At 58.3% G+C, this 12438-nt stretch overlaps 1 protein-coding gene across 1 annotated transcript; it reads left to right on the top strand.

Moving 5' to 3' along the window:
* Positions 1-3142: 3142 nt before the first annotated feature.
* Positions 3143-10618, top strand: MYL9 (myosin light chain 9). The gene is made up of 4 exons (XM_024559392.3): positions 3143-3263; positions 6612-6821; positions 9029-9190; positions 9899-10618. The coding sequence occupies exons 2-4, from the start codon at positions 6638-6640 to the stop codon at positions 10069-10071; spliced, it is 519 nt and encodes a 172-aa protein (XP_024415160.1). The 5' UTR covers positions 3143-3263; positions 6612-6637; the 3' UTR covers positions 10072-10618.
* The last annotated feature ends 1820 nt before the right edge of the window (positions 10619-12438 follow it).

Here is a 12438-nt window from a genome sequence, read left to right as displayed (position 1 = left end):
GGGAGGGGAAGGAAGGGAGAAAGAAAGGGAGTGAAACATCAATGTGTGGTTGCCTCTCACAAGCCCCCCACTGGAGACCTGGCCCACAACCCAGGCATGTGCCCTGACTGGGAATCAAACCAGTGACCCTTTGGTTTGCAGGCCAGCACTCAGTCTACTGAGCCACACCAGCCAGGGCTCCACATGCTATTTAAAAGAGACTCACTTCAGACTGAAAGACACACACAGACTGAAAGTAAAGGGACAGAAAAAGATATTTCATGAAAATGGAAACAAACAAAAAAAGCTGGAGTAGAAATATTCAAACCAGACAAAATAGACTTTAAAACAAAGACTATAACAAGAACCAAGAAAAGACCCAGCAATGCCACTTCTGGGCATTTATCCAATGTAACCCAAAACTCTCAATTGAAAAGACACGCCCCCCCTCTGTTCACTGCAGCGTTATGGACAACAGCCAAGACATGGAAGCAGCCCAAGTGCCCATCCACAGGTGAGGGATGAAGAAGAAGAGTGCACATACACAGGGGGATGCGACTCAGCCATAAAAAAGAACGAAATCTTGCCATCTGCAAATCCACTGATGGACCTAGAGGGTATTATGTTAAGTGAAATATGTCGGACAGAGAAAGACGAATGCCAGATGATCTCACTTGTATGCTGAATCTAAGAAACAAAATAAACAAACAGCAGATCAGAGACAGACTCATAGATGCAGAGGACATTTTGAAGATGGGAGAAGGGTTGTGGGGATGGGAGAAGAAGGTGAGGGGATTAAGTACAAATTTTTTAGAGAATAGCCACAGGATGTAAAGTACAGCACAGGGAATACAGTCGATAGCACTGTAATAACCGTGTGTGGTGTCAGACGGGGACTAGATTTATTGGGGTGACCCTTCCGTAAGTTACGCAGATACCTAATCACCGGGTGTACACCTGAAACTAATGTAATGTACATCAAACGTAATTGAAGAATTTTTTAAATCATGTCAAAAATACATAGTAAATAAAATTTCTAAACCAAAAAAATAAATAAAATAAATACAATTTGTTGTGATAAATGCTAATAAAAAGTTAAAAGGGGGGGGCATTGTACACCCCAGTTGAGAGCAGGTGGGAACAGCCCAGAGGCCACTGACAAGCCAGTGCATCAGCACAGCGTGGTCCCTCCGCACAATGGAAAACTATTCCGCCCCCAAAAGGAAGAAAATTCCGACGTAGGCTACAACATGGATGCACCTGGAGGATAATATGCTAAGTGAAACAGGCCAGTCACAAAGTAAACACCCTGTATGATCCCACTTAGGTGAGGTCCCTTCGGTCAACAACTCCGAGCCAGAAGGCCGGGCGGCTGGGGGAAGAACACAGCTGCTATGAGATGCCGCGGTTTCGGCGGGGGGAGGTGAGAAGGTTCTGCAGCCGATGGCGGCCACGGTTGTAGAACAGTGTGAATGTACACAGTGCCACTGAACTGGACCCTTCAAAGTGGTTAAAATGGTACATTTTATGTTATTTTAACACACCCACATGGGGGCGGGGAGGGAACATAATAAAGCCAAATGTTTACAATGGGAGAATCTGGGTGAAGGTATATGGGAGCTCTTTATGGTTTTCATAACTTCATTGTAAGTCTGAAATAGGTTTTAAAAAGTCATCTGTCCAAAACAGAACGCCTGCTCCTCCCATGGTGACCTGTCTGAGGAACCGGCAGCTGCACCTCTCCACTCGCTCAGACCAGAGCCCGCGGAGTCGTCCTGGGCTCTCCCAGTCCTGGAGCCCTGGACGTTGTTCCGCTGCTCCCACGCCAGTCCCCACGCGCCTCTGCGAGGGGCCCCTCCCCGCTTCCGCTGGGCGCTGGCCTCCTTCGGGCCATTTCCAGCACAACGCCCCGGGGATTCCGTGGAAACAGAAGCCACATCGTGTCACCCCTTTGCTCAGAACTCTGATGCCTTCCGGCGGCCTCCGGGGAGCCACAGGAGGGCGAGGTCCTTGCAGCCTCTCGCCCTCATCTCCCAGCCCTGTCTCCCCCACCCCCACTCCCTCCCCACGGTCACACCGTCCTCCCCCTGCCCCTGGCCGTGAGCTGGGCAAGCTCCCCCTACAGGGCTCCTGAGCCCGTCACCGGGCACAGCTCTCGCTCAGGTCTGCCCAAGTGTCACTTCCCGGGAGGGGCTCCCCCACACCCTTTCCTCTGTCTCCCCCCACCCTGCTTTATTCTCCTTCAGGCACTTGTTTCTCCCCTCCAAGCCACGTAGCTACTTGTTCAGTCTGTTCGCTCCACAAGAACAAATGCTTCCTGAGAGCGGAGGAGACTTTCAGTTGCCCGTTTCCTCGGGACGGCGCCTGGCAGGTGGAAGGTGTCAGTTAACCTGAGCAGCACACGCAATTAGGTGTTGGGAAGGTCCCTTGGGAACGCCTGCGTTGGACGGAGGGTCCGGGAGGGGAGGCTGGGCGGGAGTCCGGAGAGGGGCTGATGGATCAAAATGATGGACAGGACCTGACGCCTGATTGGGGGCTGCCACCGTGAGGATGCACCCTGGCCCCCCAGCCCCTGCCCCTCTTGCCGGCTCCACTACGTGGCTCTTTCCCACTACTCTTGCACTGAACCCTCGCCAACACCCTCCCATTTTACAGGCAGTGTGGGCTGTCACCAGCGTGGACCTCCCTAACCCCTAGTGCGCCCCCCACTGGCACAGGCCGACTGGTGGCCCTTTGCATGAGGAGAGCGGGTCCTCTCTGACGCGCCTCTGCTCTCGGACTGGAAAAAAAAGCCATACTTGGTCTGGTGGAAGGAAGCCCTCCCCCAGGAACGGTGCGGGGTTAGTGGGGCTTTGGGGGAAAGCAGGGGGTAGGATCTGAGAACCGGCGTCCCCTACATGTCATGCCTGCCTCGCTGGAGAGGAGGGGACGGCCCGGATAAATCCCTTTTTGCAGGCTGTACTGACCCCGCACTCACCCCATCACCTCCCCCGTCTGCAATCGAGGGGAGAGACCCTTGTCGCAGGAAGGGGGAAGGGGTGGGGACCACCAGCAGTAACCCAGCCTCCCAGTCCCACCGGCCTCCCGGTGGGTGGAGGCCAAATAAGGCCGGACTCGTTGCCCAGGCCCCGCCCCACAGGGCGCACATTCTTCTGCCTTGTAAGGCCCGGCGCCGCGCCCCGCCTCCGCTCGGCCCAGCCCCAGCCCGACGCTGCTCAGCTCCGGGCTCCACATCCAGCTCCGCACCAGCCCCGCGCACAGTGAGAGCGCCTTCTCCGCACCAGGTGGGTGCTACCCAGGTGGTCTAGAGCAGGCCGGGTGGCAGCCGAGGCTGAACTTCGGACAGACCCCGGACGGGGATGTCGCGGAGTTCCTGGGCAAGGACAGCTGCCCGTCGCAGGGTTTGGGGCTGCGACGTGGCTCGGGTGGTCAGGGATTCTGGCCCGGCCGGGCATCAGGGAGACTGTTCTGGGCTCTGGGAACCAGTGGCCCTTTGGCAAAGGAAGACTGTCCGGGCCCCGTCCCTTTCCTATGAAATTAGAGTCGCCAAGCCCAGAGCTCTGGGGTGCCCGGGAGGAGGGTGGGGGTTGTGGTCGCGGGTGTTCCCTGTCCCAGCAGACGATGTGTGTCTCAGACAGGAAACTGCCCTGTCAGTCCTTGAGACTCCTCCAGAGCATCCTTGGCCCCTGGCCCATGTCCTGGGGCAAGAAGAGAGAGGTATGAACGGGGTAGGTTGCGCCCCAAGCCCCCCCCCGGCTTCCTGGCTCTGGGCCATCTGCCCATTTGTGCTGTTGGATGGGGAAGGTCTGCCAAGGGCCCTATGGGCTCAGCCCTGGGGGGCACAGCTCCGGAAGGCTGGAAAAGAGACTCCAGCCCTGCTCTTCCCCAGTCCCCCCAGCCTCTGGTGAGGTGAGTTCTTGAGTGAGGCATCTGGCACTGCCAGCCACAGGGCCCAGGAGGTAGCAGGGGACACGGGCCTGGTCTTTGCTGTGATGGTGGGATGTCAGGCACCAGAAAGGGGAAGGTGGCACCTAGTCACAGCCAAGCACCAACGCTCTCTGACCCTGGTGTCCAGGACCCCCAGTAGGGGGAAGTGGCACTCCCAGGCCAAGGGCCCTGCCCGTCCTGACCCCAGTCCCTCAGCCGAGCCCAGAAACTGCCTCTGGTCACACAGCTGCCAGCAGGAGCCTCCTAGCGTGAGTGTTCGGGCCCGGAGAGCACCAAGGGCCACTTGCCGCCTTGTGACCCAAGCCTAGCCCCGGGGACCCTGGCTCCTGATTGGGCTCTACCTCTTTCAAAGGCACTGCCCATCCCTTCTCAGGCCTCAGTTCTCTTAACTGTGCAGTGCAGTGCAGGGCACCCCACCCTCCCCACCCCGCTTCCCAGGATTGCTGGGATGGGCACACTGTAAAGTTCCCTGCTCTCACCCGAGGGTGGGGAGGGGCAGCCGTGGCCGCCGAGGGGCTGTCCACCAGCAGAGCGGGATGCCTGTCACAGCGTCTGTGTGCCCCCCCGCCGTGGGAGCCGTGAGTCAAAACCCCCAGAGAACAGCGGGCCCAGGGAAGGACGGGCCCCCTAAAAGCACTAGACCACAGGAGAGGGCAGCACTGCCTGTTGACAGCATCACCCCACTCAGGTCGTGGGTGAGAAGGGCTTCCGTCTCCCTGCCGTGGACCAGGTGAGGGCCAGGTGTGTCAGCCGAGTGGGACGCGACACAGCAGCCAGTGTCTCCGACAGTAGGCAGCGGTGGCCCTGGGGACAGACTAGGGCTGGCCGGTACACAGCTCAAGATTTGAGACCTCAAAGGGCGAACCCGAGAATGACTTGAACAGGACTGCGGGACAAAGGCCTGGAACACTCACAAATGCACAATTTGGGCTTAAAAAAAAAGGCGGAGGTGGCTTTCTGGAGGCCCTGGACCAAGGGGCTCAGCACAGAGGAAAGGGGGCAGCAGCCTGGGGCCTTGGCCAGACCCAAAACTGCCCAGCTGTGGGGCACACAGCACTAGGTCTTTGGGGGCAGTCCCCACAAGCATAACTAGGGTTCAGGGAGAATCTCTTGCTGGACCTCAGTTTTCCCACCTGCACACTGGGGGCGGCAGACCAGCCACAGTCACCCTCATGGTCACTTGATAAACAAGCATCTAGTAGCCCCACTGTGCGCTTTGGTGTAAATCAGGGTTTACTCCAGCTTGACTGACTGTGAGGGAGAAACTTTTATTTTTTTTTTAAATCCCCACCCAAGGATGCATTTAGAGAGGAAGGGAGAGAAAGAAACATATCAGCTGCCTTCCATACACACCCCAACTAGGGACTGAACCTGCAGCCTAGGCATGTGCCCCGACCGGAACCAAACCTGCAGCCTTTTGGTGTGCGGGACGACGCTCCAACCAACTGAGCCACCCAGCCAGGGCCGCAGAGACCTTGAAGTGCTGACTGTCAAAGCCAAGGTGGGGAGACTTCTCCCCAGGGGGTGTCTCAAGAACTGGGCTGGATGCCCTGGCTGGTGTGGCTCAGAGGACTGAGTGCCAGCCTGCAAACCAAGGATTTGCCGGTTCGATTCCCAGTCAGGGCACATGCCTAGGTTGCCAGCCAGGTCCCCAGTTGGCGGCATGCAAGAGGGAACTGATCAATGTTTTCCCTCCCTCTCTTTCTCCCTCCATTCCCCTCTCTAAAAGTAAATAAATAAAATCATTAAAAAGAAAAAGAAAAAAAGAACTGGGCTGGAGAAAGAAGCACATCTCAGGGGGAGGGACTGAGAAGGCAAGTCTGGGGGTGTCTAGGGAACAGCCAAAGGGCCAGGTTGGCAGGATCACAGATGGCAGGAGGGACACAGTGAGGTGTCCCAAGGTCAACCAGAGAGAAGGCCCTTGACTGCCAGGCTGAGGTGGCAGGAACCTGGAGGGCTTGGAGGGGAAGTGACAGGGGCAGGTCTCCATCTGCACAGATGGGGGAGACTGGAGGCCAGGAGGCCAGGTCTAAACACAGGTGAAGACAAGCGGGGCTTCTCAGCCTGGGGGGGCCTCGCGCCCCTATACATGCACGGAGGAAGGAGGATGAGGAGTCTGTCACCCGCCTAGGGGCTGGACAAGTGTGGGCAGCTGTGGGGAGGGGCACGTGCCCACCGCACTGGCCTTCCAGAAACTCCAGAGCAGGCAGCACAGAGGGAGGGGGAGGAGGAGGAATGTCAGGAATGCAGGGTGGCTGATGCAGCTCCTTCCTGCTGGGGGGGTGAGGGGTGGCAGGGAGCTCTACCCCGGCACTTGGAGAGAGACTGGCAGTGTGTAAATGCTATTAAGGATGAAAGGAGATAAGCACGGAAATGGTTGGCTTTGAACCCAATTCTAAGCATTTTACCCAAACAGTCACAGTAAGAAGAGCTTGCTCTGTGCCTGGCGCCATTCCAGGGCCTTCTCAGGCACAAAGTCAGTTAACCGCTGTGTCCCCGTTCCCAGACAAGGAAGCGCACTCAGAGAGGCAGAGGGAGCTGCTTTTGGGACGCGCTGGGCGGCAGGAGCCCCAAGCCTGTGGAAAGCACTGAACGCCAGGCCCAGGCACCGACAGCTGGTCCAGGGTAGGCAGGGTTCCCTGGCCCTGGGTCCCAGGCTCTCCCCCCACATGGTCTTCCTGCAGGGAAGCCCCACCCACCTGAAGCCAAGATGTCCAGTAAGCGGGCCAAGGCCAAGACCACCAAGAAGCGGCCACAGCGGGCCACGTCCAATGTCTTTGCGATGTTCGACCAGTCCCAGATCCAGGAGTTTAAGGAGGCCTTCAACATGATCGACCAGAACCGAGACGGCTTCATAGACAAGGAGGACTTGCATGACATGCTGGCCTCGCTGGGTGAGCAGGGACAGGGTGGGCGGGTCTACGGGGGCCTGGGAAAGGCTGCCGCTGGAGCAGGCTGCGGGCTGCTCACCACTCATGGAGCACTTCCTGCGCAGTGACAGCTGGTGCCCACCCTGGGGAGTAGGTGCCATTACCTTCCCCATTTAACAGAGGGAAACTGAGGCACGGAGCAGTTTGGTGCTGGATATGAACCCAGACAGGTGCACTCCAGGCCAGGACTGCCTCGGGCAGATGTGTGGGTTGGGGTGCCGGTATCATTTCTTTTAGAGAAAGGGGTCAGTGACTACAAGAAAGCCTGAACTGCACAGGCTTTCCATTGTACTGATGGGGAAACTGAGGCCTGGAGGGGAGGCCAGAGCATGTCCCCTCCTTTAGAGGCCCCTGTGCCAAGCTCTGAGCCTCTCTGACTTCAGTGACTCCCCCAGAATCAGAATCATAGAGCCAAGGGGCTCAGGAATGGAGTATAACTCACCGTCACTCAGACGGAAGAACTGAGGCCCAGAGGACCGCCGCCGCCCCAGCCTGGGGCCCTGCCCCATCCGCTATCCTCCTCATGTGCTCGCCAGACAGCCACCTGAGCCCCAGTTCCCAGCACCCCTTTATCCAGGTGGGGGCATCTAGGCCTGACACTGGCTGGGGAAGAGGGGGAGCCTGGCAGCAGAGGAGGCAGCCTGTGGTGTTCACGCCCCGAAGCTCTGGGGCCACGCAGGCCTACGTCATTCCCTGGCACTGCCCCTCACAGCTAGGTGGCCCCGCTTGTGCCCGTGGCCCTCTTGTCACCCCTAGGGTGTCTGGTGGAAGGGCTGACATCAGACTCTGCCCCCACTGTGGGCTCCAAACCCCTCCCAGCTTCTGGCCAGATCCACTTGAAAGCTCCCTCCCCAAGGAGGTCCCCTGGCAGGGAGGGCTGAGGCCTGATGCGGAGAAGGGCTGTGCACCCGACTTCACGGCCATCCCTGGAGACACAGCAGGCCAGCGCAGCTCAGAAGAGACAGGGACACAGAGACTCCTTCCCATTTAGGAGGCAGCACCCAGCAGGCAGGGCCCTAATACCCAGAGACCTGCCGACAGCCCTGGGTGCACCCAGAAGCACCCGCACTCCCATGCAAAGCTCAGCCTTCCAGGTAGGGACATCACCCTCAGATTAAAAAAAACAAGAGCAAGAGCAGCAAATAAAATAGTAACAAGAATCTCTGCAGGTATTACATTTTAAGTCTTTGCAATCTTAAATCTCAAAGCAATCCTATTGCGTAGATGTGACTATCCTTCCCACTTTACAAATGAGGAAATAGAGGCTCAGAGAGGTTAAGTAATTTGCCCAAGGTCACACAGCTACTAAATGATAGAGCTGGGATTCGAACCCTGCAGTTGATTCGAGTCCATAGGCTGTGCTAATCATGAGCATTTTACAACAACTGCCTCCGTCATCTTCATAAATCTCCTAAGAGGCAGGGGAACCTGAGACACAGAGCCTGATACCAAACCTCACTGTTTTTGTAATTTTTTTTTTTAATCCTCAACTGAGGACATTTTTTCACTGCTTTTAGAAAGGAGGGGGAACAGGAAGGAAAAGAGGAGGGAGGGAGAGAGAGAAAACATTAATTGGTTGTCTTTCATACATGCCCTAACCGGGGTTTGAACCTACAACCTAGGTATGTGCCCTGACCAGGAATCAAACCCACAACCTTTCAGTGGGGGTTGAACTGAGCCACACCAGCCAGGGCCAAACCTCACTGTTTGAACCACTTGTGAAACTGCCCGGAATCTGGGGTCAGGCTGCCTGGGTTTGAATGCCGGCTCCACTCCTTCCTCACTGTGTGGCCAGAGTCACCTCTGCGCCTCGGGCTCCACACCCGTGAAGTGGGTGTGAGAACACCGACCCCACAGGGCGGTGCGAGTGAAACGCAGCGGGGCGGGTGCAGCACCGGGCGCAATGAGCAGGCAGCAGTGGTGGCTCTCACAGGTTCGACAGCACTTCTGACCTTGGATATCCAGCCCAGAGGAGGGAACTCGGCGAGGGCCCCAGGAGGACATGGGCGGGGAACAGTCAGACAGCTGGCCACCCAGCGAGATGCTGACCGTGTATAAACTTCCTGTCTCCTGTCTGTAGCAGTCAGTCTCACCCTGGGCCCTGAAGGGAGGGTCAGGGAGGCGGGAGGGGCAGCCGATGACCACAGGCGTGAATGCCCCACCCGCCACAGGGAAGAACCCCACGGACGAGTACTTGGAGGGCATGATGAGCGAGGCCCCAGGGCCCATCAACTTCACCATGTTCCTGACCATGTTTGGGGAGAAGCTGAACGGCACGGACCCCGAGGACGTGATCCGCAACGCCTTCGCCTGCTTTGATGAGGAGGCCTCAGGTGGGCAGCCTCCTAGAGGCCCGGACAGGGCTGGGGCTGAGCTCCTCACCTAGGGCAGCCCCGCACCCACCCGGGCTTCCCACCTCTTAGTTCATGTCACGTTGGCCCCATACACTCTGTCTCTGCTTCAAACCTTTCCAGAAAACAGACCCTGCTGGCCAACAAGGTGCAGAAACCAGCCCCACCCCCACATCTTCCGAAGGACTTCCTGTCCCTCAGGTCGTGCTTCCCAGGGCCGTGGTTTCAGTGGTGACTTGGGGGCCCAGGCCTGGGCGAACTCCCAGCACTTCCCTGACCGCCTTCAGTGCCCTAGGGGGTTGGCATTGCCTTCAGCCCCATTTTCCAGTTCAAACACACACAAAAAGGGTAAGGAACTTGCCCAAAGTCACACAGCTAGGAAGAAGGGGGATCAGCATCCAAATGCAGGTGGCAGAACTCTGGGCCTCACGCTTTTTCAGCGGGACAAGCCCAGCCCCCCACCCCCAGCCCCAGATTTTCCACAGAGACACCTCGCAGACAGTCCCACCGCAGAACTCTTCCCTCTGGGGCCCGGGCGAGCCCAGCCGGACCAGAGGCGAGGGCCGTGTCGGTTCCTGGGCCCCGAGCCCAGCTACCAGGCCTGCAAGCCTGGCGGGGGGACGTGGTAGGGGTTGGTGGCTGTGTCCCAGCCTGAGTCCCCGTGTCTCACGGGCCTTGGCCGCACCCCAGGTTTTATCCACGAGGACCACCTTCGGGAGCTGCTCACCACCATGGGCGACCGCTTCACAGACGAGGAAGTGGACGAGATGTACCGCGAGGCCCCCATTGACAAGAAAGGCAACTTCAACTATGTGGAGTTCACCCGCATCCTCAAACACGGAGCCAAGGACAAAGACGACTAGGCCCTCTGGCCCCGTGCCCAGGCCCCTGTCCCAGTCACCTGCTCCCCCCACACGCAGTCTGCACCTGCTCCACGCCCGCGGGACTCCCTCAGGGGAGCCTCCCTCTGAGGGGTTAGGGGCCCGGCTCCCAGTGGAGGAAACGGGCCGCCAGAGAGCAGAGCCAGGTACAGAACACACAGCCAACATAAGGCAGGTGTGCCCACTGCAACCCTCCAAGAAAGGATCATCTGGGGGGCTAGGCCGGAGGGCTGGGCCGGGGGTCGAAGGGAAGGCCCCGTAGGAAAGCCCAGGCCGCAGCTGTTTCCTGCCTGGAGTGGGCTGTCCCCACAGGAAGGGGACACCATGTCACCCCATGCAGGGCACGAGAGCCCTTTCCCAGCCACTGCCACAAACACACAAACCTCACCAGCGTCCCTTCTCAGAGGACAGGATGACAGAGCCCTCCCCTGCACCCTGCCCCCACCCCACCGGAGCGTGCTCTGGAAGGTGCTGGAGGGTGGAGCTTGCCCTGGGGAGGCGGAGTTTCTAATAGAAGGCTGAGCACTGCTTTGGGTCTGTGTGTCTGCGTCTGTGCGAAAAGGGCCCCAGACCCCCTCCCACCTTCTCCCATCCCCAGTGGCTGTACAACCTCCCCTCCAACCCCTACTCCCAGGGTTCAGCTGAGCCCAGACCTGCAGTCGGGTGGGCAGAGGTGCTGAGGGAAACACCCGCCCTGGGAGGGAGGCTGGAGTGGGGAAGACCCACAGGAATCACCGTAGCAAATCCCAGTGCGGGGTTCTGGGCCTCTGGAGGGGCAGGGGTCAAGGTCATACAGCTTCCAGGACTAGAGCCTGGATCACGAGGGTCACCTCAGGGCTCCCAGAAAAACAGGCAGGCTTTGGAAACTGAGGAGGGTGCATCCCAGTAGCTAGGGACAGAAGTGGGAATGACCGGGTGGAATGGGTCAGGGTCACCATGAAGGCAGCTGCGGCGCGTGCTCTGTACCGCACCCTCCGCGGCTGGAGGGTCCTGGCAGCCACACGACCCAATGCAGCGGGTACAGCTGCTTACGTACCACACACAAAGCGGCGGCACAGGATGGGGCCCTGTCAATCCAGATGATGGGACAATCGCATGGTGCCTGGGGTTAGGAGGAGCGGAAATACTGGCTGAATGAACAGAGAGCTGAGAAGCACAGGGACTGCCTGAGGTCACCCGGTGTGAGGAGCAGAGGGGCCTGGACCCTGCAGTGGGCTCAGGCCAGGACTGGACACATCCCACCTGACCCCAGCAATGGTCAGGGAGCAGATGAGGGCCTGGATCTGCCCTGCTGCCCTCCCTAAAGGTCACCCAGAGCCTATCAGCCACAGCACACAGCAAAGGTCCCAGATCAGTGCTGAGCACTAAGGCGACCCCATGCCAGCCCGAGAGGCCCTACCCTCGCACAGCCTCTGTGCCAGCCCCTGGTCAGAGCCCCATGAAACCCCTCTTATTGTGTCCATGTTGAGCCCCACAAGTCCCTGACCTCAACTCCACAGGGAGCCAGGTCCGGAAAAGTTCCCCCTAGGCCCAAGTACGGTCCCAGGCTCAGTCCCGACCTCACCTTGACCCCGGCCCCAGACTATGGGCCCTGAGCTACCCTGAGCTCCACCAACCTGGCCACCACTCACTGCAGCCAGCCCTGAGGGAGTCCCAGAGCACTGGCCATGGGCACCCAACACCAGGGTCACCAGTCCTTCTGCAGAGCCACCATGGCGCCAAAGGCCTTCCTGGGAGAAGGCAGGGACATGTGGCTCGGGACACTGGTAGAGGGATAGACAAACTTACCACTGGGATGGAGAGTCCACAGCAGACTCCCATCTGTGGAGCTTGTTACATGACAAAAGTGACAGATGAGAGGGGAAAGGAGGGACTCACTAAATGGAGCTGATACCCACTGATGGAGCCACGATGCAAAACCCCCAATACCATGTACTGGGGGGGGGCACCCAGAATTCTCACGCTACAGGAGGGGCGTAAACAGGAGCAACCACTTTGGAAAACCGACTAAAGCTGAACAGACATCTACCCTAGGACCCAGCAGTTCCTCTCCTAGGTGTGTGCATAGGTACCTAACAGAAATGTGGACGCGTGTTCGCCAGCCGGCAGGTGCCGGAACATTCACAGCAGCACTGCTGCCAGAGCCCCACCCACAGTGGAAACAGCCCAACCTGCCACCCACAGAACGGACAGAGACGACAAAACCACAGCACCAGGTGTCGGCATGGATAAATCTCACTGGCAACGCAAGAAAAAACAAAAGAAAAACAGACACAGGGCTCGATCGGGGACCGAAATTACACTGGCTTTTTCAACAGAGATTATTTAACATAAATAATTGTTAACTAG

Source organism: Desmodus rotundus, chromosome 6, assembly GCF_022682495.2.
Source record: "Desmodus rotundus isolate HL8 chromosome 6, HLdesRot8A.1, whole genome shotgun sequence".
NCBI lineage: Eukaryota > Metazoa > Chordata > Mammalia > Chiroptera > Phyllostomidae > Desmodus > Desmodus rotundus.
The sequence above is the reverse complement of the archived record's forward strand: the minus strand, read 5'-3'. Positions and strand labels throughout refer to the sequence as shown.